This window comes from Pelophylax lessonae, assembly GCF_965119305.1.
Source record: "Pelophylax lessonae genome assembly, chromosome: 4".
NCBI lineage: Eukaryota > Metazoa > Chordata > Amphibia > Anura > Ranidae > Pelophylax > Pelophylax lessonae.
In genome coordinates, this window is record NC_138771.1 from 385,329,054 (window position 1) to 385,356,017 (window position 26,964).

General features: G+C 45.5%; 1 protein-coding gene across 2 annotated transcripts in view; it reads right to left on the minus strand.

The window, feature by feature from the left end:
- Positions 1–26,964, minus strand: part of SLC23A1 (solute carrier family 23 member 1) — a 580,604-nt gene that overhangs the window by 468,434 nt on the left and 85,206 nt on the right. For both annotated transcript variants that reach the window (XM_082255678.1, XM_082255677.1), the window contains one exon: positions 905–972. In XM_082255678.1, coding sequence (XP_082111804.1) covers positions 905–972 — 68 coding nt within the window. The remainder of the gene's footprint in view (positions 1–904; positions 973–26,964) is intronic.

Consider the following 26,964-nt stretch of genomic DNA (forward strand, 5'->3'; position numbering starts at 1 on the left):
TGGATGCCGTCTTAGAAACTTTGTGCCTGCACTACTGTTATATTTTCTGTTTTGTTTTTTAAATAAAATATTTTCTGATTTAAAAAAAAATGTAAACAAAATCAATGTTATCAAGTTTATATGAGGTTACTCTATTGTGACGATATGATAAAAATGTCATTGTTTTATTCAATACGACTAGGATTGTATGCCACAATACTTACATGGCTTTTCTTTCTAAATAAAAACTCAAAAAACCTTGTGTATGAAAAACTTACATGGCAGAAGTGGATTTGATTTGACATTCCTGTGAAATCTATGAGAACCCTAAGATGAGTAGCAAAATAATAAAAAGGCCAAAACGAAACTTTCAGTTCAGATGTTTTTCATATAGTTAATTAAAGTGGAGTTCCAGTCTGCAACAGAAAAAAATAAAATAAAAGTCAGCAGCTACAAATACTGTAGCTGCTAACTTTTAATATAAGGACACTTTCCTGTCCAGGAATCCCGCAATGTTGGCACCCCAAGCCGATTTGTCAACCAGCTTTGGGTGCAGGCGCCGACATTGCAAGTGAGGGAAACCGTCAGTGAAGCCTTAAGGCTTCACAGCCTGTATCCTACTGCTCATGCACGATTTGCGCTGCAAATCCTGAATGGTCCCACCATCTTCTGGGACACACACAGGTCCCAGAAGGCAGCGGGGGGGATAAGAAGGAGGGGCCAGACATGACATAGATCGCGGTGATCTCACCAGGAAGTAGGAGCGTGCACCTGTCAAAACCAGGTACCTGCTCCACCCCCAAAAAAAGTGCCAAATGTGGAGGGGGTGGGTGCAAACTAGCGGAGCTTTCCCTTTTTGGGTGTAAATATAGGAAATGTATACCATTAACAGGTAAACAATACTGGTGCATCTTGCATTGCTTACCTCTCTCATTCTAGGCTGCCAGATATGCGATGTGTTGAATGGCAGTGTACCATTTCCATAAATCTCCTCTGTGTATTAACAAAATTAGATGGTTAGTTCATCATAGTATTCAGTATGTGACATGTTGTTTCAACACTACTCATCAATTAATTCACTAAAAAATACAGCATCAAATTCCTAGAGTGGAGGTAAGGTTAAGGAGGGGGCTGGGTGATATGTTTACCACAATTAACCCTGTTTGCACTGTGTTGGCAAATCTTCATTATTAGTTGTAAACTAGATGTGCACGTTGACTGTCTGAACACAGGGTTAAAGATTTTAAGGCTTGGGTGATACAATAAAATAAATATGTACAGAGCTATAATATATATATATATATATATATATATATATATATATATATATATATATATATATATATATATATATATATATACACATATACATACAGTGCAAAACTCAATCTTGTCCTAAACAGGGGCTACTAGTCAAACTTAGCTGAGTGGTAGGTAACCCAGCTGATTTGTAGTCTATTTGAACATTTGGGTTTCTCTTAAATCCAATGTAGCTGTATAGCTGTAGTTTCCACCTTTTGCCAGTAGGTGTCATCGATACCTTTGGTATTGGTATGATGAGCTATAGTAAAATTGGCCTATGAATATTTATAGTTCTCTTAGCGAACCAGTTGCAGTTTTCTGGCCACTGGCGCATGCTGGTGGAGAGTATAAATATTTGGGGAGGCCAAGTGATCGCTCTCTTGGAACCCAGGCCCTGCCTAGTGTGGGTATGCATGGATCAGTTGTGAGCACTAGGCCTGAAGCCTAAGGCCTATCCAATTGCTTGAGGCAATGAAAGGACCAGATGAGGAACTGAGATGAAGTACTAGAGGCTACCCTGCCATAGAGGTAAGCTGTGGAGTGTGTGGCAAAGCATTCAGATGAACTCATCTCTGTGTTTACTGTGAGTCATAGTTGCTATAGGAGCCAGCTGTTGCTAAGAAGGTACATAACTCTGGATACAGACTAAAGGTTATTTTCTGTACTGCTGTCTATTGTTTTTGGAGGAGTCTGCTAGTTTCCTGTCTGCTTGTTCTGTGGGTCCTAAACCCTTACCCCTCTCTCACTAAAAATCTTTTGAGTGAGCAATAAACACTCTTTTGTTTTGCCCTAAAAGTGACTGGCGTCCATCTTTCCACAATCATTCACATTCCAACATGCTCAACACCCTGAAATGTCAGCCCACCTGGTCTCTGGGGGTTGGCACCATGCCTCTGGGGGTCAGGGGGTGCTAAGCTTCATTTCAGTGGTTGTAAAGTCAGAAGATAGAATGCATTAGGATAAAAAGCCCCCCCAATACTTACCTTAGTGAATCTCGATCCAGCAATGTTGCAGGAGTGTCTTGGTTGCCTGGGTCTCTACCTCCTCATTGGCTGAGGCGGCAGTTCAGTGCCATTGGCCTCTGCTGCTGTCAATCAAAGTCAATGAGCCAATTAGGAGAAAGGGGGGGCAGGGTCAGGCTGTGGCTCTGTGTCTGATGGGATACAGGGAGCTGTTGCTCAGCTCGGGTGCCCCCCATAGCAAGCTGCTTGCTGTGGGGGCACTCAACAAGAGGGAGGGATCAGGAGCACCGAGGAGGGACCTGAGAAGTGAAGGATCTGGGCTGCTCTGTGCAAAACCACTTCACAGAGCAGGTACATATAACATGTGACTTTAGTATCACATAAATAGATTTTTTTTCCTTTAATGCAGCTCTACCAATCTGTTCCCTCTCCAAGACTTGGTATCCTAACAATGGTAAAGTACTGTCACTTCAGTCTGCCCTTAAATCAGGGAGAATGTGAGTGGGCTGCATGTTGGGGCTGAAGCATCCCCCAAAATTCTCCTAACACTCTCTTAACACCCCCAGCGCTCACTGCCATGGTGTAAACCATCATCAAGACCCTCCTGCTGGCCTGCACTTTTGCCTGCACAGAGATCTCTCACTGTCTCATTTGATATGACTGCCCTCAACATTATAGTTCTCTGGCACCATCCTGCACAACCTGACTTATGATGTACAGTCATTGGCAGGAGGCATCTCTAAAACAAAGTCAATCAAACTTCTCTATTCCTGGGGTGTTGGAAATGGCGAGCATAATCGTGACAAATAGAGAAAAAAAAAGCCATGTTGAGAGGGGTAAATAGTACAGGTACCCTTGCTGGGATATGCTAAAGCAGAATAGTGGTGAGGAGATGACATCATATGTGATGGATGATGTCCTGAAGCTGAGAATGTTCTGGGTATCCTATTGTACAATGGTTATGGTACAGTGCTCAGTCTGGGGAAAATGCGTGTGGTGCATAGCTAAAGGTGTATTATCTGAGAGTGCAGTGTGTGTGGTGTGTAAGAGCAAGTGTATGTCTGGGGGTGCAGTGCGTGTTTTGTGTCCGTGCAGGGACCCTACAATCCACACAAACTGGGGTGCATTTTGTGGTGTGTGTGTTAGCAGAATTATAATATGGGGGTGTAGTGTGTAGGTGCAGTTGTATTATGTGGGGGATAAGTGTGTGGGGTCTGTAGAAACATCTGGAGTATGGTGTGCATGTGTCATATTGCAGTGTATTACTTTCTCCAGAGACCTCCTAAGCATGGCCTGAATATAGCAGAGAAAATCACTGCAGATAATCTTAACCAGATAGCTGAACTCAAACAATTGGCATCAGAATATATTGTGTCAATGTTCTGCATGCAGAACATTGAGGCAAACAGTGCAATGCAATAGATAGGATATAGAAGTGTTTAAGCCAATCAAAATGTATAATTGCTTTTCTTAAACTCAATCTGTGCCTTGTAAGAAAGACACAGGGGCTCACAAAAGAGAAAAAGGAAATTACATCATGCAAGGATGGAGGAAAAAGAGAAAAATGTATGTAATAAAACAATGGTTCAAGTGCAGGTGAAGCAACCTTCAGTCCCAAAAGGCAGGAGCAATACAAGTTCAGTTATAGGTCTGAAGAAAGCCTTTATAGTACCTTGTCGTGCAACCTTCACCACTACTTTGCATACCATACCATCATTACTAGGAATGCTCCTTGTGATGAGCCCCATTGGCCAATCATTCGTTTAGTTTGCTGGTCTTTGAGCAGAAAGAAGCATCACACTTGTAGATTTGGATTGACTTTCAGATACAATAAATATCTAGGTCATTGTCAGGGTCTAGGAAATTGAAGATGTATGCAGTTGTTTCTTCTGATTGATCCAACAGGTATTCTGGATCTGTAACCAGGATGAATATGCAAAAACACTTTTAGTATGATTTTATGGAGTATTTCATAAATCCCCACGCTTGGAGGATTTCCTAATCCTTTCCACTCGATTGCGGACATTGTCATAAAAGTGTTTTGTCTGGTTGTATATGTAGCCTCAAAACAACTTTGCTGTCTCTGTAAAAACTGAATGTCGCTAATGTTACCCGTAAAATCTATCTGTTTGCGAACCTCCCCCTCCAACCACACTAGTAATTCCATTAAAATTCTAGACACCTTTCGAAGCCAACTCTCCAAACTTTATTCCCCATCCCAGCCCCCGACTGACTCATAATTCTCTGAGTTTTTCTCAACAATTACTTTGCCCACCCTTTGATTCACACCGCGACGCCCTTGAACAACCGATCGCGGACCTTGAAATCTGCGCAGCGATCAAAACTCTTAAATTACGCAAACGCCCCGGCCCTGACGGTTTTACCGCTTCATACATAAAACATTTCTCATAACTCTTGACCCCTATGCTCTCTAAAGCGTATAACTCTATCCTCAAAGGCCACTCCTTTTGCCTTGACTCCCTCAAAGCGGCAATTTCCATGATTCCCAAACCACAGACGGACGAATCCTCTTGGTCCAACTATCGCCCAATCTCCCTCCTCAATATTGACATCAAGGTGATGGCCAAAATCCTATCTGCACGTCTTAACCCGATCATAGGGTCACTAATCCACAAGGACCAAACTGGCTTTATCCCGTGCCGTCAAGCTGGAGACAATGTACGCAGGGCTGTGCACCTAACCTATCTCGCTCGTAGTCGCCATATTCCTGCTTGCTTTGTCTCCCTTGATATTAGAAAGGCCTTTGACTCCCTCTCATGGTCTTCCTTACACGATGCATTACGCAGATGGGGTTTTGGCCCTCACTTTCTTGCTTGGATATCCTCACTCTACTCTTCCCCGTCTGCATTTGTCCGCTACGCTGGCTTCCACTCTTCCTCTTTCCCAATTAAATCTGGTACCAGGCAGGGCTGTCCCTTATTCCCTCTCCTCTTGGCCCTGGCAATCGAACCTCTAGCCCTTAAAATTCGGGCTAATCCTGATATTAAAGGCCTTTCACCATAAGCTATGTCTCTTCGCAGACGACAGCCTTTTGTTTCTCTCCTCACCTCTCACCTCTGCTCCTAACCTTCTTTCTACCCTGAACAAATTCGCCCGAATCTCCGGTCTTGTTATTAATCCCGAGAAATCGAAGGCTCTTAATATCTCCCTACCCTCCTCCCTCCACTCACTTCGAACAGTTCTCCCCTTTTCCTGGGAGTCCCGGTACCTACCTTATCTGGAGATTAACTTGACAGCTGACCCACTGGAGCTATTTTCTGTTAACTACCCTGCTATGCTGCGACACCTCACACGGTTGATGACGTCTTGGGCTACTTTGCCCCAGCCTGGATGGGGCGCATTACCGTAGCTAAGATGGCCATACTACCCAAAATACTGTACCTATTTTGAGTCCTGCCTATTTCTGTCCCCTTTTACTACCTTCGCCAACTTCAGCGACGCACCTTCTCTTATGTTTGGGGTACCACCAGACCTAGGGCTTCCCACACGACTCTATCTGCACAAACTCCAAGGCGGCCTGGGACTCCCGAACTTCACCAAATATTACCAGGCGGCCCAATTGGCCCAATTACCTAAGTGGCAGGCTACCAAGGAAGTTCCCCTGTGGGTATCCCTTGAAGCGGTTGAAACAGACCACCTCTCTGTCGCAAACTTATTGTGGCTTGCTCCTCCAGACCGTCGTTCAATCGCGAATCCTATCGTACGCCATTCCCTGCAGCTTTGGGATGCTCTAAAATTCTAATTTAAACTCCGGTCACCACATAATCCCTTTCTCTCCTTCCTGCACAACCCTTCCTTCACTCCGGCCTGGGAATCCCCTTCAGCCTTCAACAGTTGGGTAGCCGCTGGTCTCCTCTGGGCTCACTCCCTAATAGCGTCTAACGCCATTAAACCCTTCTCTGAGCTTTGTGCGTCTCACCACCTGCGAAGCACTGAGGTCTTCCATTACCTCCAACTCAAACACTTCTTCACGCAATGCATCCCCACTGACTCCGCTCTACCCCACATGACCTTTTTTGAGCACATCTGCCACCGCGATCCGCACACCCGAGGCCTCATTTCCCAACTCTACTCCAGGCTCACTGATCCCCCTAATAATGACCCTCCGCATTATGCATCCAAATGGGAACGGGATCTTGGGTCCTCCATTGAAAAGGAGGACTGGACTAGAATATGGCAGTCAACTAAATTGGCCTCCCAAAATATTGTAGCCCTAGAAACAAACTATAAAGTGATGATGCGGTGGTATCTCGTACCCGCACGCATTGCGAAATTCCAACCCTCCTACCCTGCAACATGCTTCCGTGGATGTTCAGAAGCTGGCACGCATATGCACATCTGGTGGACATGCTCAAAAGTGCAAACTTTTTGGCAGAAAGTCTTTCGGGTCCTTTCCCCATTAATGGCCACACAAATCCTGCCCGACCCTCTACTGGCCCTCCTCAATGTGAAACCAGATATGGTTTCGAAATTTCAGCACAAGCTGTTTATGCAGGTAACTATGGCAACGAAACAGACCATAGCGAAAGCATGGAAATCTCCACATCTATCTCTACTTGAAGTTAAACAGCGCGTCACTACTGCAATGATACATGCCAAGGTCGAAGCTACCCTGATGGACAAAGGAGAACGGTTTGACAGACTCTGGCAACCTTGGGTTGACAACTTCCTTCCCTCCAATTTCGATAACTCCCTGTTGATGCCTTAATTCTACCCTGATCTATGCTAACCCCTTCCCTCCATTCACGGAACCCCCCGCCGACCCTCCCTCTCTTCTCTGTGCTACCCCCACCCAATGTCCCCCCCCCCACCTACCCCACCTTTACCACTCTTCTTTCCTACATGCTTCTCTCATAGCGCTAACAACGTCCTTACCTAATCCTACCTTTCACTATATGGTCCACCGAGCAGACTCGCATGTTTAGTCAGCTCTCCCAGTTTACTGGACTATACTCCCTGTTCCTCACGTCTGGTCAATCATTTCTGCGGTTTCTCCCACCCATCTGCTTCTCTCTATATGTTGTTAAGGTATTGGGCACTGTATACCCCTGGCTCACTAGCTACTTGGCTTTACCTTCCCATCTAGGCACAGTGTGATCCCTTATGGGGTGCCTACGGGCTGGTTGTGCCACTTTCCACCTCCTTATACTTGCCCAGCTTGTTATCCCATTCACACAAGCTCTCATGTTTATACTGCAGCTATTGTTGATTTTGTTAGTTACCTGACGTGGCTTACGCCATTCTTATGCAACGTATATCAAAAGTTGTTACTGTTATATGTTATTCTTCTTCAATAAAATATTTGAACAAGAAAAAACTGAATGTCATTGACTAAATGTTTAGCTCATGCAGTATGAAGTCTACTATTTCCATTCTGATTGTCTGAACTTTGTTTTGGTTATGCGGCTGATACACTCTGAGAAAAGGAAGGCACCAGCACTTGTGTATTCTTGTCATATTCTTGTAAAGATGCGGCCAACTCAGCGTGATCATTGTTAAAAATCTTTTTCATAAAGGCAAAAAAATGGTCCTTCATTCAGGCTTGTTTTTTAGTGTTCACTGCAGTAAGACAAATCTAGGTAAAGCCTTTTCATGATTGTTTGGAAGCTTGATCCTTGCAGCACAGAGGGGTAAAGGTGCAACCCAATTGTTGGGTGTCATCTCTGAAGAATGTTTTTTCCATTACTCTGAGAAATTCTCGGTCCTGTCCAAGTCATTTTTTTGTTGTCATGGTGTATTACAAAACATTGTGCTCTCTAAGTTGTCAAAGAATAGGAGTGACATTGGACACTTGGATGATGTCAATAGGCCCCTCCTTCACTTCATAATGATTGGGGCATGTGGTGAAATGAATGGTACATCCATTTCCTAATACATACGTTTTGAAGAAGTTGATCTCAAATGATTTGGCATCTTATTTTATCCCACATCACCAACTACCAACCCAGATCAAGCCTGTGTGCATATTGTAAGAATTGTTGCACTGCTGGCACACTTCATGCACTTTGACAATGTTTCTTCTTCAAGACTAAGATTTCAGCATTCATGTCCATATCAGAAATTTTATCAGCCAGATGCCTTAAGTATTAGGCTTTACTCTCACTTTAATCTGGAATGGTAATATGCAGTTTCCGGAGTAGGAAAATCTTCCCTGTTAGGTAACTGGTCACAGTTAATTAATGTTAGCAAAAGTATGTGCATGTTTACCTTAATTGAGGAGACCATGCCGAAAGTCGCTAGGTGATCAGTGCAGGAGTTGAGGTCCTTTTATGCCGAAGATCTCAAATAATTTTCTTTTAAACCAGAGGTCTGTTGCCATTATGGCAACCCTGGGTGGCTTGCTCTGGGGGGCTCATCTGGGTATATCCTAACTAGACATACTATGGCAGAGCATTTAGAATTGAAGCCTTCCCTACAAACTTCAGTACACAAAGAGGAAACAGTTGCTGCAGTTAGAACGTAACTCTGTTGCTCCCCTCCATGGTTTGAGGCAAGACTGGATGTGCCTGGATGCTTTAGATTGTCAGGAAATGGAGTAGCATACATAACTGTAAAATGCTTGTCACTGTTGTAGTCTGTGTGCTCGATAATACCTTTACAGTCTTTAGCAAAATGGTCTGAGGAGGCACAGCACCTATCACATATCTCAAATTTTTGGAGAAGCTCCTTGCACTCTTGCAAAATCTTTTGCCCTAAGGCATTTTTTAAGAGTGATTTTGTTTTTGTGAATTTGGTACTGATGATTGGTATCTTTATCACTACCATCAGAAACTTTCAGTTCAGTTCAGTAGAAGTGGATGTGGCAGCTGGAATGCTTGTCTTTTTAACAGATACTGCACTCCATAAATGTGTATAAATAAAGTTGGCAGATTGGGCTGACTGGCTGGTTTAGGTTTGATCACTGATTAACCTGCAAAAATAGGACAATGGAGGGAAGGATACATCATTATCCTTTTTGTTATTTGAACCTTGTGTTGCTTATTTCTCTTGCAGGCAGCATAGCCAGTTTTAAAAACACTGGATTTACATCCTGAGAGATGTCCAAAGCCAGATGAGGGTCTGCATTTGTCTACTCTAGCTCCATCAGGAGGTCACGTAGTTGATGGAGCTTGTGATGATCCTTGTTAGGTATTTTTTGAAAGGTTTTTAGTCTCTTAAATGAAGCACTTTCTATAACTTAAGAGCTACCCTAAGTTTTCTTCAGTCTTGTCAATGCAGCAACTAGGCCTGCATCTGAGTAGTCCACATGCACAGTCTCTTAACATGGACTGCAGATCCTGGCCCTAGCCACTTAACAAGCAAATCAAGTTCCTCCTTTGCAGTAAGGTTGAGATCAGCAATTGAAGTAACTTGTGAAATCCCTTGGGTGTAGGCAGGTGCAGGTTGACCTTTATACACAGGTGGCACTGTTGCATCCACCTTGTATAAGAGTGGAGGACAAGAGGACCCATTCCTCTTCCATGTCATTGAGTGGGCTGCTGTTTGACTGGTGATCTCTGTGGCCACCTCGGGGGAGGGCAGCTTACAAAAATCCCTGTCTCTCTGCAGTTGGCGTGCATTCTGCATGTTGGGAGGTTAGGGACAAGAACCCACTTGACAGGAAGAGTAACCCAGCCTAGGGAAAGGATTTAGAGAAGGGGGAAAGAGTAGGGACTGTTGCAGACTTCTTAGGAAACTTTTCTGTTTCTGTGCTTACTGTATCTACCTGCCTACCATCCCTGGTGTTGCCTGCCTTGATGTACCGCTCTCCTGCTGTGAGTTCTGTTCAGTGTTGTGGGCTTTGCTGCTCAGTTCTGGCTGTTGAAGAGACTCTATTGTAGTGTCTGGAACAGCTAACAATATAATATGCCTTCTTAACCGCTGTGTGTGCCGTGTCTTCCCTCTAGGTGCCTACCACCTGAGTCATCTCTTACTCCTCAACCTACAGCATTAAGCTGTGGTTTTGTCTCTAAGGCCTTTGCTGGCTGTAATTTGAACTGTGACTTGTTGATGAAAGTCAAGTTGTTAATGGTAGGAGGCAATATTTGCTGTGTAGATACTGTATATCTGTGTAGTAGATTTGAAGTGGAGCAGGGCATTTGCAGCTTAAAGGTCATGATATTAGGAGTCAGTTTTCCAGCAGGAAGCATAAAAAAAGGCTCTGCATTAGAGTTGAGCGGACACCTGGATGTCCGTGTTCGGCGGGTTCGGACGAACTTGAAAAAAAAGTCCGGGTCCATGACCCGGACTTTTTCCGAACTTTACCCGGACACCAAACCCCATTGAAGTCAATGGGGACCCGAACTTTCAGGCACTAAAATGGCTCTAAAACACCAATGGAAAGGGCTAGAGTGCTGCAAATGGCAGCAAAACGTAGTTAAGAGCATGGCAAGTGCTCTGCAAACAAATGTGGATAGGGAAATAACTTAAAACAACAAAAAAAAAAATAGAAAAATAAAACAATTTTCTTCATCTGTGAAGGACGAGGCCCATATGGAGTAGGAGGGAGGTTGAGGTGGCGGTGGATGTGGCGGTGTAGGTGGAAGCGGCTGTGGAGGAGGACGAGGTAGCCAACACTGCATTTTTTCAGTCATTTTAAATGAGGGTACACCCCAAAAGAGTGAGAAAGATCAAAAATAGAACAATGGTTGGGTAAGGTCGGTATCCATCTCTATTCTGCACAAGTTATGGAAAAGTCCTGTGGGATCCATGCCTGGTTCATTTTAATGAACGTGAACTTGTCCACATTGTCCCTGGACAGGCGGCTGCGCTTGTCTGTGATAACGCCCCCAGCCGTGCTAAATACACGTTCAGATAATACACTGGCTGCAGGGCACGCCAGCACCTCCAAGGCGTAAAGGGCAAGCTCAGGCCATGTGCCCAATTTGGAGACCCAGAAGTTGAAGGGGCCAGACTCGTCATTCACTACATGTAGGCGTGTGCACACATACTGCTCCACCATGTTGGTGAATTGCTGCCTCCTGCTAAGACGTTCCATATGAGCTGCTGGTGCTGTTGTTTGTTGTGGCATGCTGACAAAGCTTTTCCACATTTCGGCCATGCTAACCCTGCCTTCTGAGGTGCTGGCGGTGCCCTGGTTGCGTTGGCGACCTCTTCTTCCTCCTCCTCTGCCTTAGCCTTGTGCTTCCACTGTGGCCCCGCTGTCAGGTGGGAATGCCAGCAGCATCGCGTCTACCAGCATGCGCTTGTACTCGCGCATCTTGCGATCGCGCTCCAGTGAGTGAATTAAGGATGGTACGTTGTCCTTGTAACGGGGATCCAGCAGCGTGGCCACCCAGTAATCAGCACAAGTTAGAATGTGGGAGACTCGGCGGTCGTTGTGGAGACACTGCAGCATGTAATCGCTCATGTGTGCCAGGCTGCCCAGAGACAACGAAAGGTGGGAGGTGTATCGTCTGTGTCCTCTGTATCCCCCCAGCCACGCACTAGTGATGGCCATGAGCTGGCCTGGGTGCCACCCTGCTGTGAACATGGTTCCATCTCCTCCTCCATCTCCTCCTCCTCATCCTCCTCATCCTCCAGAACTGTGCCCCTGCTGGACAATTGTGTCCCTGGCGTTTGTGGGTGCAGGAACCCACCCTCGGAGCCACTTGCGAATGACTGCCATGAAAGCCTTGGAAATGTTACCTCTTCATCCTCCTCCTCCTCTTCATACTGTGCCACATCCTCTTCCATCATCGCCCAAATCGTTTTTTGAAGGAGGCATAGAAGTGGGATAGTTAAGCTGACAACGGCGTCATCGGCACTGGCCATGTTGGTGGAGTACACAAAACAGCGCAACAAGGCACACAGGTCTCGCAGGGAGGCCCAGTTATTGGTGGTGAAGTGGTGCTGTTCTGCAGAGCGACTCACACGTGCGTGCTGCAGCTGAAACTCCACTATGGCCTGCTGCTGCTCGCACAGTCTTTCCAGCATGTGCAAGGTGGAGTTCCACCTTGTGGGCACATCACATATGAGGCGGTGAGCGGGAAGGCCGAAGTTACGCTGCATCGCTGAAAGGCGAGCAGCGGCAGGGTGAGAACGCCGAAAGTGCGCACAGACGGCCCGCACTTTCTGCAGCAGCTCTGACATATTGGGGTAATTTTTAAGGAACCTCTGCACCACCAAATTCAGCACATGCACCAGGCAAGGGATGTGCGTCAAACTGGCAAGGCCCAGAGCTGCTATGAGATTTCGCCCGTTATCACACACCACGAGGCCGGGCTTGAGGCTCGCTGGCAGCAACCACTCATTTGTCTGCTGTTCCATGCTCCTCCACAACTCCTGCGCGGTGTGTGGTTTTTCCCCCAAACAGGCAAGTTTTAAAACTGCCTGCTGTCGTTTACCCCTGGCTGTGCTGAAGTTGGTGGTGAAGGTGTTACGCTGACCGGATGAGGAGGCGGTAGATGATGAGGAAGCGGAGTAGGAGGAGTTAGGAACAGGAGGCAAACTGAAGCGCCCTGCAATCCTCGGTGGTGGAAGGACATGCACCAAATTGCTATCCGCCTCAGACCCATCCGCCACTGCATTTACCCAGTGTGCCGTTAGGGAGATATAACGCCCCTGACCGCACTTACTGGTCCACGTATCGGAAGTTAGGTGGACCTTGGCACAGATGGCGTTGCGCAGTGCACACCTGATTTTTTCCCCCACTTGGTTGTGTAGGGAAGGGATGGCTTGCCTGGAAAAGTAGTGGCGGCTGGGCACGACGTACTGTGGGACAGCCACCGACATAAGGCTTTTAAAACTGTGTGTCTCCATCAGACGGAATGACAGCATTTCAAAGGCCAAGAATTTTGAAATGCTGGCATTCAGGGCCAGGGATCGCGGGTGGGTAGGGGGGTACTTCCTCTTCCTCTCAAGTGTTTGGGAGATGGAAACCTGAACGCTTCCACGGGACATTGTGGAGATGGTTGGTGACCCAGGTGGTGGTGTTGCTGACAGATCGTCTGTTTGCGGGGTGGCAGGTGCCAGTATCACTACAGAGGTGGATGAAGAGGCCGAGACTGCAGCAGAAGAGGAAGCAGGAGGAGCCAGAGACCTTTCTTGGTTTTGAAGGTGTCTACTCCACTGCAGCTCGTGCTTTGCACTTAGATGCCTGATCATGCAGGTTGTGCTCAGGTTGAGAAGGTTTATGCCTCGCTTCAGGCTCTGATTGCACAGGGTGCAAACCACTCGTGTCCTGTCATCAGAACATTTTCTGAAGAACTTCCACGCTAGAGAACTCCTTTGAGCTGGCTTTGGTGCACTCGTCCCTTGCTGTGTTGGGCAGTAGCAGGCGTAGTGTCTAGGGCATGGCCGCTCCGTTTCTGCACCCTGCTCCCTCTTCTGCTGTGCTGGTGGCTCTGTGCGACCACCGCCTCTTCCTCCAAACTACTCAGGTCACCTGCATGACCTTCATTCCATGTGGGGTTGAGGACCTCATCGTCCTCCACATCATCTTCCACCCAGTCTTCACACCTGCCCTCCTTGTCGGTCTCCACAATTCTGAGAGCCGCAGCAGTTGGCACCTGCGTTTCGTCATCATCGGAGACGTGCTGTGATGGTCCTTCCATGTACTCATCTTGAGAAATAAGTGGTTGGGCATCGCTGCACTCAATCTCTTCCACTTCTGGGGCAGGGCTAGGTGGATGGCCCTGGGAAACCCTGCTGACAGAGTCATCAAAAAGAAGAAGAGACTGCTGCATGACTTGGGGCTCAGACTGCTTGCCTGATTTGCAAAGGGGTGAGGTGAAAGACGGTTAAACATCGGCTGCAGGTGCCAACTCTGACCTTTCTGCAGTAGACTGGGTGGGAGACAATGTGAAGTAACTGGAGGCACTGTCAGCAACCCAATCTACTATCGCCTATACTTCTTCTGGCCTCATCACTTCTAGAGGCGCATGATGCCCTACCAAATACTGCTGCAGGTTCTGTCGCCTACTCACACTTCAGGAAGATGTTTCACTTGTGCGTGTAGCTGGCACAGATCGACCACGTCCTCTCCTTGCAACAGGAGCTCTACCAGCAGCACCACGACCCAGGCCACGGGCCCTATTTGACGGTCTCCTCATATTTCTGTAATTTATGATCTTGCCCTAGAATGGTGTTTATTGAATAGCGGAACAAAACAACAACAGTATCGCACGGGTGTATCTCACAGTCAAATATGCAAAGTATGCCGCAAATTTAATTTTTTTCACCCCAAAAGGGTGTATATTGAAAAGCGGAATAGAAAAAAGGATATAAAACGGTGTATCTCACACGTACAAACACAGACTAGGCCCCGATTACAATTTTTTGTACCCTAAAGGGAGGATGAGGAAGAGGAGTAGGAGGAGTTCGGAACAGGAGGCAAACTGAAGCGCCCTGCATTCCTTGGCGGTGGAAGGAGATGCGCCAAACAAATTTAAAAGGTGTATCTCACATGTACCACACGTACCGATACAGACTATGCCGTAATTTAATTTTTTAAACTCCAAAAGGGTGTATATTGAATAGCAGAATAGGAAAAATTTTATAAAACGGTGTATCTCACACGTACAAACACAGACTAGGCCCCTATTACAATTTTTTGTACCATAAAGGCAGGATGAGGATGAGGAAGAGGAGTAGGAGGAGTTCGGAACAGGAGGCAAACTGAAGCGCCCTGCAATCCTCGGCGGTGGAAGGAGATGCGCCAAACAAATTTAAAAAGGTGTATCTCACATGTACCGATACAGACTATGCCGTAATTTAATTTTTTAAACTCCAAAAGGGTGTATATTGAATAGCGGAATAGGAAAAATGTTATAAAACGGTGTATCTCACGTACAAACACAGACTAGGCCCCGATTACAAATTTTTGTACCCCAATGGCAGGATGAGGAGTAGGAGGAGTTCGGAACAGGCAGGAGGCAAACGGAAACACCCTGCAATCCTCGGCGGTGTAAGATGCGCCCCAAAAATTGGAAAGGTGCATCTCACACGTACCGATACAGACTATGCCGCAATTTAATTATTTTTACCCCAAGGGTGTAGATTGAATAGCGGAATAGAAAATATGATATCAAAAGGTGTATCTATCTCACACGTACAGACCCAGACTAGGCCCCAATTACTATTTTTTGTACCCCAAAGGCAGGATGAGGAGTAGGAGGAGTTCGGAACAGGCAGGAGGCAAACTGAAACACCCTGCAATCCTCGGCGGTGTAAGATGCGCCCAAAAAATTGGAAAGGTGCATCTCACACATACCGATACAGACTATGCCGCAATTTAATTCTTTTTACCCCAAGGGTGTAGATTGAATAGCGGAATAGAAAATATGATATCAAAAGGTGTATCTATCTTACACGTACAGACCCAGACTAGGCCCCGATTACTATTTTTTGTACCCCAAAGGCAGGATGAGGAGTAGGAGGAGTTCGGAACAGGCAGGAGGCAAACTGAAACACCCTGCAATCTTCGGCGGTGTAAGATGAGCTCCAAAAATTGGAAAGGTGTATCTCACACGTACCGATACAGACTATGCCGCAATTTAATTATTTTTACCCCAAGGGTGTAGATTGAATAGCGGAATAGAAAATATGATATCAAAAGGTGTATCTATCTCACACGTACAGACCCAGACTAGGCCCCGATTACTATTTTTTGTACCCCAAAGGCAGGATGAGGAGTAGGAGGAGTTCGGAACAGGCAGGAGGCAAACTGAAACACCCTGCAATCCTCGGCGGTGTAAGATGCGCCCCAAAAATTGGAAAGGTGTATCTCACACGTACCGATACAGACTATGCCGCAATTTAATTATTTTTACCCCAAGGGTGTAGATTGAATAGCGGAATAGAAAATATGATATCAAAAGGTGTATCTATCTCACACGTACAGACCCAGACTAGGCCCTGATTACTATTTTTTGTACCCCAAAGGCAGGATGAGGAGTAGGAGGAGTTCGGAACAGGCAGGAGGCAAACTGAAATACCCTGCAATCCTCGGCGGTGTAAGATGCGCCCCAAAAATTGGAAAGGTGTATCTCACACGTACCGATACAGACTATGCCGCAATTTAATTTTTTTTACCCCAAGGGTGTAGATTGAATAGCAGAATAGAAAATATGATATCAAAAGGTGTATCTATCTCACACATACAGACCCAGACTAGGCCCCGATTACTATTTTTTGTACCCCAAAGGCAGGATGAGGAAAAGGAGGAGTTCGGAACAGGCAGGAGGCAAACTGAAACACCCTGCAATCCTCGGCAGTGTAAGATGCGCCCCAAAAATTGGAAGGTGTATCTCACACATACCGATACAGACTATGCCGCAATTTAATTCTTTTTACCCCAAGGGTGTAGATTGAATAGCGGAATAGAAAATATGATATCAAAAGGTGTATCTATCTCATACGTACAGACCCAGACTAGGCCCCGATTACTATTTTTTGTACCCCAAAAGCAGGATGAGGAGTAGGAGGAGTTCGGAACAGGCAGGAGGCAAACTGAAACACCCTGCAATCCTCGGCCGTGTAAGATGCGCCCCAAAAATTGGAAAGGTGTATCTCACACGTACCGATACAGACTATGCCGCAATTTAATTCTTTTTACCCCAAGGGTGAAAATTGAATAGCGGAATAGAAAAAATGATATCAAAAGGTGTATCTATCTCACACGTACAGACCCAGACTAGGCCCCGACTACTATTTTTTGCACCCCAAAGGCAGGATGAGGAGTAGGAGGAGTTCGGAACAGGCAGGAGGCAAACTGAAACACTGTGCAATCCTCGGCGGTGTAAGATGCGCCCCAAAAATTGGAAAGGTGTATTTCACACGTACTGATATAGACTATGCCGCAATTTAATTATTTTTACCCCAAGGGTGTGTATTGAATAGCGGAATAGAAAATATGATATCAAAAGGTGTATCTATCTCACACGTACAGACCCAGACTAGGCCCCGATTACTATTTTTTGTACCCCAAAGGCAGGATGAGGAGTAGGAGGAGTTCGGAACAGGCAGGAGACAAACTGAAACACCCTGCAATCCTCGGCGGTGTAAGATGAGCCCCAAAAATTGGAAAGGTGTATCTCACACGTACCGATACAGACTATGCCGCAATTTAATTATTTTTACCCCAAGGGTGTAGATTGAATAGCGGAATGGAAAATATGATATCAAAAGGTGTATCTATCTCACACGTACAGACCCAGACTAGGCCCTGATTACTATTTTTTGTACCCTAAAGGCAGGATGAGGAGTAGGAGGAGTTCGGAACAGGCAGGAGGCAAACTGAAACACCCTGCAATCCTCGGCAGTGTAAGATGCGCCCCAAAAATTGGAAGGTGTATCTCACACATACCGATACAGACTATGCCGCAATTTAATTCTTTTTACCCCAAGGGTGTAGATTGAATAGCGGAATAGAAAATATGATATCAAAAGGTGTATCTATCTCATACGTACAGACCCAGACTAGGCCCCGATTACTATTTTTTGTACCCCAAAAGCAGGATGAGGAGTAGGAGGAGTTCGGAACAGGCAGGAGGCAAACTGAAACACCCTGCAATCCTCGGCCGTGTAAGATGCGCCCCAAAAATTGGAAAGGTGTATCTCACACGTACCGATACAGACTATGCCGCAATTTAATTCTTTTTACCCCAAGGGTGAAAATTGAATAGCGGAATAGAAAAAATGATATCAAAAGGTGTATCTATCTCACACGTACAGACCCAGACTAGGCCCCGACTACTATTTTTTGCACCCCAAAGGCAGGATGAGGAGTAGGAGGAGTTCGGAACAGGCAGGAGGCAAACTGAAACACTGTGCAATCCTCGGCGGTGTAAGATGCGCCCCAAAAATTGGAAAGGTGTATTTCACACGTACTGATATAGACTATGCCGCAATTTAATTATTTTTACCCCAAGGGTGTGTATTGAATAGCGGAATAGAAAATATGATATCAAAAGGTGTATCTATCTCACACGTACAGACCCAGACTAGGCCCCGATTACTATTTTTTGTACCCCAAAGGCAGGATGAGGAGTAGGAGGAGTTCGGAACAGGCAGGAGACAAACTGAAACACCCTGCAATCCTCGGCGGTGTAAGATGAGCCCCAAAAATTGGAAAGGTGTATCTCACACGTACCGATACAGACTATGCCGCAATTTAATTATTTTTACCCCAAGGGTGTAGATTGAATAGCGGAATAGAAAATATGATATCAAAAGGTGTATCTATCTCACACGTACAGACCCAGACTAGGCCCTGATTACTATTTTTTGTACCCTAAAGGCAGGATGAGGAGTAGGAGGAGTTCGGAACAGGCAGGAGGCAAACTGAAACACCCTGCAATCCTCGGCGGTGTAAGATGCGCCCCAAAAATTGGAAAGGTGTATCTCACACGTACCGATACAGACTATGCCGCAATTTAATTTTTTTTACCCCAAGGGTGTAGATTGAATAGCAGAATAGAAAATATGATATCAAAAGGTGTATCTATCTCACACATACAGACCCAGACTAGGCCCCGATTACTATTTTTTGTACCCCAAAGGCAGGATGAGGAAAAGGAGGAGTTCGGAACAGGCAGGAGGCAAACTGAAACACCCTGCAATCCTCGGCAGTGTAAGATGCGCCCCAAAAATTGGAAAGGTGTATCTCACACATACCGATACAGACTATGCCGCAATTTAATTCTTTTTACCCCAAGGGTGTAGATTGAATAGCGGAATAGAAAATATGATATCAAAAGGTGTATCTATCTCATACGTACAGACCCAGACTAGGCCCCGATTACTATTTTTTGTACCCCAAAAGCAGGATGAGGAGTAGGAGGAGTTCGGAACAGGCAGGAGGCAAACTGAAACACCCTGCAATCCTCGGCCGTGTAAGATGCGCCCCAAAAATTGGAAAGGTGTATCTCACACGTACCGATACAGACTATGCCGCAATTTAATTCTTTTTACCCCAAGGGTGTAAATTGAATAGCGGAATAGAAAAAATGATATCAAAAGGTGTATCTATCTCACACGTACAGACCCAGACTAGGCCCCGACTACTATTTTTTGTACCCTAAAGGCAGTATGAGGAGTAGGAGGAGTTCGGAACAGGCAGGAGGCAAACTGAAACACCCTGCAATCCTCGGCGGTGTAAGATGCGCCCCAAAAATTGGAAAGGTGTATCTCACACGTACCGATACAGACTATGCCGCAATTTAATTCTTTTTACCCCAAGGGTGTAAATTGAATAGCGGAATAGAAAAAATGATATCAAAAGGTGTATCTATCTCACACGTACAGACCCAGACTAGGCCCCGACTACTATTTTTTGTACCCTAAAGGCAGTATGAGGAGTAGGAGGAGTTCGGAACAGGCAGGAGGCAAACTGAAGCACCCTGCAATCCTCGGCGGTGTAAGATGCGCCCCAAAAATTGGAAAGGTGTATCTCACACGTATCGATACATACTATGCCGCAATTTAATTCTTTTTACCCCAAGGGTGTAGATTGAATAGCGGAATAGAAAATATGATATCAAAAGGTGTATCTATCTCACACGTACAGACCCAGACTAGGCCCTGATTACTATTTTTTGCACCCCAAAGGCAGGATGAGGAGTAGGAGGAGTTCGGAACAGGCAGGAGGCAAACTGAAACACTGTGCAATCCTCGGCGGTGTAAGATGCGCCCCAAAAATTGGAAAGGTGTATTTCACACGTACTGATATAGACTATGCCGCAATTTAATTATTTTTACCCCAAGGGTGTGTATTGAATAGCGGAATAGAAAATATGATATCAAAAGGTGTATCTATCTCACACGTACAGACCCAGACTAGGCCCCGATTACTATTTTTTGTACCCCAAAGGCAGGATGAGGAGTAGGAGGAGTTCGGAACAGGCAGGAGACAAACTGAAACACCCTGCAATCCTCGGCGGTGTAAGATGAGCCCCAAAAATTGGAAAGGTGTATCTCACACGTACCGATACAGACTATGCCGCAATTTAATTATTTTTACCCCAAGGGTGTAGATTGAATAGCGGAATAGAATATATGATATCAAAAGGTGTATCTATCTCACACGTACAGACCCAGACTAGGCCCTGATTACTATTTTTTGTACCCTAAAGGCAGGATGAGGAGTAGGAGGAGTTCGGAACAGGCAGGAGGCAAACTGAAACACCCTGCAATCCTCGGCGGTGTAAGATGCGCCCCAAAAATTGGAAAGGTGTATCTCACACGTACCGATACAGACTATGCCGCAATTTAATTTTTTTTACCCCAAGGGTGTAGATTGAATAGCAGAATAGAAAATATGATATCAAAAGGTGTATCTATCTCACACATACAGACCCAGACTAGGCCCCGATTACTATTTTTTGTACCCCAAAGGCAGGATGAGGAGTAGGAGGAGTTCGGAACAGGCAGGAGGCAAACTGAAACACCCTGCAATCCTCGGCCGTGTAAGATGCGCCCCAAAAATTGGAAAGGTGTATCTCACACGTACCGATACAGACTATGCCGCAATTTAATTCTTTTTACCCCAAGGGTGTAAATTGAATAGCGGAATAGAAAAAATGATATCAAAAGGTGTATCTATCTCACACGTACAGACCCAGACTAGGCCCCGACTACTATTTTTTGTACCCTAAAGGCAGTATGAGGAGTAGGAGGAGTTCGGAACAGGCAGGAGGCAAACTGAAGCACCCTGCAATCCTCGGCGGTGTAAGATGCGCCCCAAAAATTGGAAAGGTGTATCTCACACGTATCGATACATACTATGCCGCAATTTAATTCTTTTTACCCCAAGGGTGTAGATTGAATAGCGGAATAGAAAATATGATATCAAAAGGTGTATCTATCTCACACGTACAGACCCAGACTAGGCCCTGATTACTATTTTTTGCACCCCAAAGGCAGGATGAGGAGTAGGAGGAGTTCGGAACAGGCAGGAGGCAAACTGAAACACTGTGCAATCCTCGGCGGTGTAAGATGCGCCCCAAAAATTGGAAAGGTGTATTTCACACGTACTGATATAGACTATGCCGCAATTTAATTATTTTTACCCCAAGGGTGTGTATTGAATAGCGGAATAGAAAATATGATATCAAAAGGTGTATCTATCTCACACGTACAGACCCAGACTAGGCCCCGATTACTATTTTTTGTACCCCAAAGGCAGGATGAGGAGTAGGAGGAGTTCGGAACAGGCAGGAGACAAACTGAAACACCCTGCAATCCTCGGCGGTGTAAGATGAGCCCCAAAAATTGGAAAGGTGTATCTCACACGTACCGATACAGACTATGCCGCAATTTAATTATTTTTACCCCAAGGGTGTAGATTGAATAGCGGAACAGAAAATATGATATCAAAAGGTGTATCTATCTCACACGTACAGACCCAGACTAGGCCCTGATTACTATTTTTTGTACCCTAAAGGCAGGATGAGGAGTAGGAGGAGTTCGGAACAGGCAGGAGGCAAACTGAAACACCCTGCAATCCTCGGCGGTGTAAGATGCGCCCCAAAAATTGGAAAGGTGTATCTCACACGTACCGATACAGACTATGCCGCAATTTAATTTTTTTTACCCCAAGGGTGTAGATTGAATAGCAGAATAGAAAATATGATATCAAAAGGTGTATCTATCTCACACATACAGACCCAGACTAGGCCCCGATTACTATTTTTTGTACCCTAAAGGCAGTATGAGGAGTAGGAGGAGTTCGGAACAGGCAGGAGGCAAACTGAAACACCCTGCAATCCTCGGCGGTGTAAGATGCGCCCCAAAAATTGGAAAGGTGTATCTCACACGTACCGATACAGACTATGCCGCAATTTAATTCTTTTTACCCCAAGGGTGTAAATTGAATAGCAGAATAGAAAAAATGATATCAAAAGGTGTATCTATCTCACACGTACAGACCCAGACTAGGCCCCGACTACTATTTTTTGTACCCTAAAGGCAGTATGAGGAGTAGGAGGAGTTCGGAACAGGCAGGAGGCAAACTGAAGCACCCTGCAATCCTCGGCGGTGTAAGATGCGCCCCAAAAATTGGAAAGGTGTATCTCACACGTATCGATACATACTATGCCGCAATTTAATTCTTTTTACCCCAAGGGTGTAGATTGAATAGCGGAATAGAAAATATGATATCAAAAGGTGTATCTATCTCACACGTACAGACCCAGACTAGGCCCTGATTACTATTTTTTGCACCCCAAAGGCAGGATGAGGAGTAGGAGGAGTTCGGAACAGGCAGGAGGCAAACTGAAACACTGTGCAATCCTCGGCGGTGTAAGATGCGCCCCAAAAATTGGAAAGGTGTATTTCACACGTACTGATATAGACTATGCCGCAATTTAATTATTTTTACCCCAAGGGTGTGTATTGAATAGCGGAATAGAAAATATGATATCAAAAGGTGTATCTATCTCACACGTACAGACCCAGACTAGGCCCCGATTACTATTTTTTGTACCCCAAAGGCAGGATGAGGAGTAGGAGGAGTTCGGAACAGGCAGGAGACAAACTGAAACACCCTGCAATCCTCGGCAGTGTAAGATGAGCCCCAAAAATTGGAAAGGTGTATCTCACACGTACCGATACAGACTATGCCGCAATTTAATTATTTTTACCCCAAGGGTGTAGATTGAATAGCGGAATAGAAAATATGATATCAAAAGGTGTATCTATCTCACACGTACAGACCCAGACTAGGCCCTGATTACTATTTTTTGTACCCTAAAGGCAGGATGAGGAGTAGGAGCAGTTCGGAACAGGCAGGAGGCAAACTGAAACACCCTGCAATCCTCGGCGGTGTAAGATGCGCCCCAAAAATTGGAAAGGTGTATCTCACACGTACCGATACAGACTATGCCGCAATTTAATTTTTTTTACCCCAAGGGTGTAGATTGAATAGCAGAATAGAAAATATGATATCAAAAGGTGTATCTATCTCACACATACAGACCCAGACTAGGCCCCGATTACTATTTTTTGTACCCCAAAGGCAGGATGAGGAAAAGGAGGAGTTCGGAACAGGCAGGAGGCAAACTGAAACACCCTGCAATCCTCGGCAGTGTAAGATGCGCCCCAAAAATTGGAAAGGTGTATCTCACACATACCGATACAGACTATGCCGCAATTTAATTCTTTTTACCCCAAGGGTGTAGATTGAATAGCGGAATAGAAAATATGATATCAAAAGGTGTATCTATCTCATACGTACAGACCCAGACTAGGCCCCGATTACTATTTTTTGTACCCCAAAGGCAGGATGAGGAGTAGGAGGAGTTCGGAACAGGCAGGAGACAAACTGAAACACCCTGCAATCCTCGGCGGTGTAAGATGAGCCCCAAAAATTGGAAAGGTGTATCTCACACGTACCGATACAGACTATGCCGCAATTTAATTCTTTTTACCCCAAGGGTGTAGATTGAATAGCGGGAATAGAAAATATGATATCAAAAGGTGTATCTATCTCACACGTACAGACCCAGACTAGGCCCTGATTACTATTTTTTGTACCCTAAAGGCAGGATGAGGAGTAGGAGGAGTTCGGAACAGGCAGGAGACAAACTGAAACACCCTGCAATCCTCGGCGGTGTAAGATGCGCCCCAAAAATTGGAAAGGTGTATCTCACACGTACCGATACAGACTATGCCGCGATTTAATTTTTTTTACCCCAAGGGTGTAGATTGAATAGCAGAATAGAAAATATGATATCAAAAGGTGTATCTATCTCACACATACAGACCCAGACTAGGCCCCGATTACTATTTTTTGTACCCCAAAGGCAGGATGAGGAAAAGGAGGAGTTCGGAACAGGCAGGAGGCAAACTGAAACACCCTGCAATCCTCGGCAGTGTAAGATGCGCCCCAAAAATTGGAAAGGTGTATCTCACACATACCGATACAGACTATGCCGCAATTTAATTCTTTTTACCCCAAGGGTGTAGATTGAATAGCGGAATAGAAAATATGATATCAAAAGGTGTATCTATCTCATACGTACAGACCCAGACTAGGCCCCGATTACTATTTTTTGTACCCCAAAAGCAGGATGAGGAGTAGGAGGAGTTCGGAACAGGCAGGAGGCAAACTGAAACACCCTGCAATCCTCGGCCGTGTAAGATGCGCCCCAAAAATTGGAAAGGTGTATCTCACACGTACCGATACAGACTATGCCGCAATTTAATTCTTTTTACCCCAAGGGTGTAAATTGAATAGCGGAATAGAAAAAATGATATCAAAAGGTGTATCTATCTCACACGTACAGACCCAGACTAGGCCCCGACTACTATTTTTTGTACCCTAAAGGCAGTATGAGGAGTAGGAGGAGTTCGGAACAGGCAGGAGGCAAACTGAAGCACCCTGCAATCCTCGGCGGTGTAAGATGCGCCCCAAAAATTGGAAAGGTGTATCTCACACGTATCGATACATACTATGCCGCAATTTAATTCTTTTTACCCCAAGGGTGTAGATTGAATAGCGGAATAGAAAATATGATATCAAAAGGTGTATCTATCTCACAAGTACAGACCCAGACTAGGCCCTGATTACTATTTTTTGCACCCCAAAGGCAGGATGAGGAGTAGGAGGAGTTCTGAACAGGCAGGAGGCAAACTGAAACACCGTGCAATCCTCGGCGGTGTAAGATGCGCCCCAAAAATTGGAAAGGTTTATTTCACACGTACTGATATAGACTATGCCGCAATTTAATTATTTTTACCCCAAGGGTGTATATTGAATAGCGGAATAGAAAATATGATATCAAAAGGTGTATCTATCTCACACGTACGGACCCAGACTAGGCCCCGATTACTATTTTTTGTACCCCAAAGGCAGGATGAGGAGTAGGAGTAGTTCGGAACAGGCAGGAGGCAAACTGAAACACCCTGCAATCCTCGGCGGTGTTAGATGAGCCCCAAAAATTGGAAAGGTGTATCTCACACGTACCGATACAGACTATGTCGCAATTTAATTATTTTTACCCCAAGGGTATAGATTGAATAGCGGAATAGAAAATATGATATCAAAAGGTGTATCTATCTCACACGTACAGACCCAGACTAGGCCCTGATTACTATTTTTTGTACCCTAAAGGCAGGATGAGGAGTAGGAGGAGTTCGGAACAGGCAGGAGGCAAACTGAAACACCCTGCAATCCTCGGCGGTGTAAGATGCGCCCCAAAAATTGGAAAGGTGCATCTCACACGTACCGATATAGACAATGACGCAATTTAATTCTTTTTACCCCAAGGGTGTAGATTGAATAGCGGAATAGAAAATATGATATCAAAAGGTGTATCTATCTCACACGTACAGACCCAGACTAGGCCCCGATTACTATTTTTTGTACCCCAAAGGCAGGATGAGGAGTAGGAGGAGTTCGGAACAGGCAGGAGGCAAACTGAAACACCCTGCAATCCTCGGCCGTGTAAGATGCGCCCCAAAAATTGGAAAGGTGTATCTCACACGTACCGATACAGACTATGCCGCAATTTAATTCTTTTTACCCCAAGGGTGTAGATTGAATAGCGGAATAGAAAATATGATATCAAAAGGTGTATCTATCTTACACGTACAGACCCAGACTAGGCCCCGATTACTATTTTTTGTACCCCAAAGGCAGGATGAGGAGTAGGAGGAGTTCGGAACAGGCAGGAGGCAAACTGAAACACCCTGCAATCCTCGGCGGTGTAAGATGCGCCCCAAAAATTGGAAAGGTGTATCTCACACGTACCGATACAGACTATGCCGCAATTATTTTTACCCCAAGGGTGTAGATTGAATAGCCGAATAGAAAATATGATATCAAAAGGTGTATCTATCTCACACGTACAGACCCAGACTAGGCCCCGATTACTATTTTTTGTACCCCAAAGGCAGGATGAGGAGTAGGAGGAGTTCGGAACAGGCAGGAGGCAAACTGAAACACCCTGCAATCCTCGGCGGTGTAAGATGCGCCCCAAAAATTGGAAAGGTGCATCTCACACTTACCGATACAGACTATGCCGCAATTTAATTCTTTTTACCCCAAGGGTGTAGATTGAATAGCAGAATAGAAAATATGATATCAAAAGGTGTATCTATCTTACACGTACAGACCCAGACTAGGCCCCGATTACTATTTTTGTACCCCAAAGGCAGGATGAGGAGTAGGAGGAGTTCGGAACAGGCAGGAGGCAAACTGAAACACCCTGCAATCCTCGGCGGTGTAAGATGCGCCCCAAAAATTGGAAAGGTGTATCTCACACGTACCGATACAGACTATGCCGCAATTTAATTTTTTTTTACCCCAAGGGTGTAGATTGAATAGCGGAATAGAAAATATGATATCAAAAGGTGTATCTATCTCACACGTACAGACCCAGACTAGGCCCTGATTACTATTTTTTGTACCCTAAAGGCAGGATGAGGAGTAGGAGGAGTTCGGAACCTGCAGGAGGCAAACTGAAGCACCCTGCAATCATCGGCGGTGTAAGATGCGCCCCAAAAATTGGAAAGGTGTATCTCACACGTACCGATATAGACTATGCCGCAATTTAATTATTTTTACCCCAAGGGTGTAGATTGAATAGCGGAATAGAAAATATGATATCGACTTCCGGTTCCAGCGCCCATGTAAGAGGCTGTGAGGGACATCGGCTCCGGTAACTACCCGCTACATTAGCCTTTTTACCCGGTCTGGGTGACTCGTCTGACCGCACAATATGCTCCCCGTCCTCCGGAGACACTGCGGGATGGATCGCTTCCTCCGCCCGAACGGCTC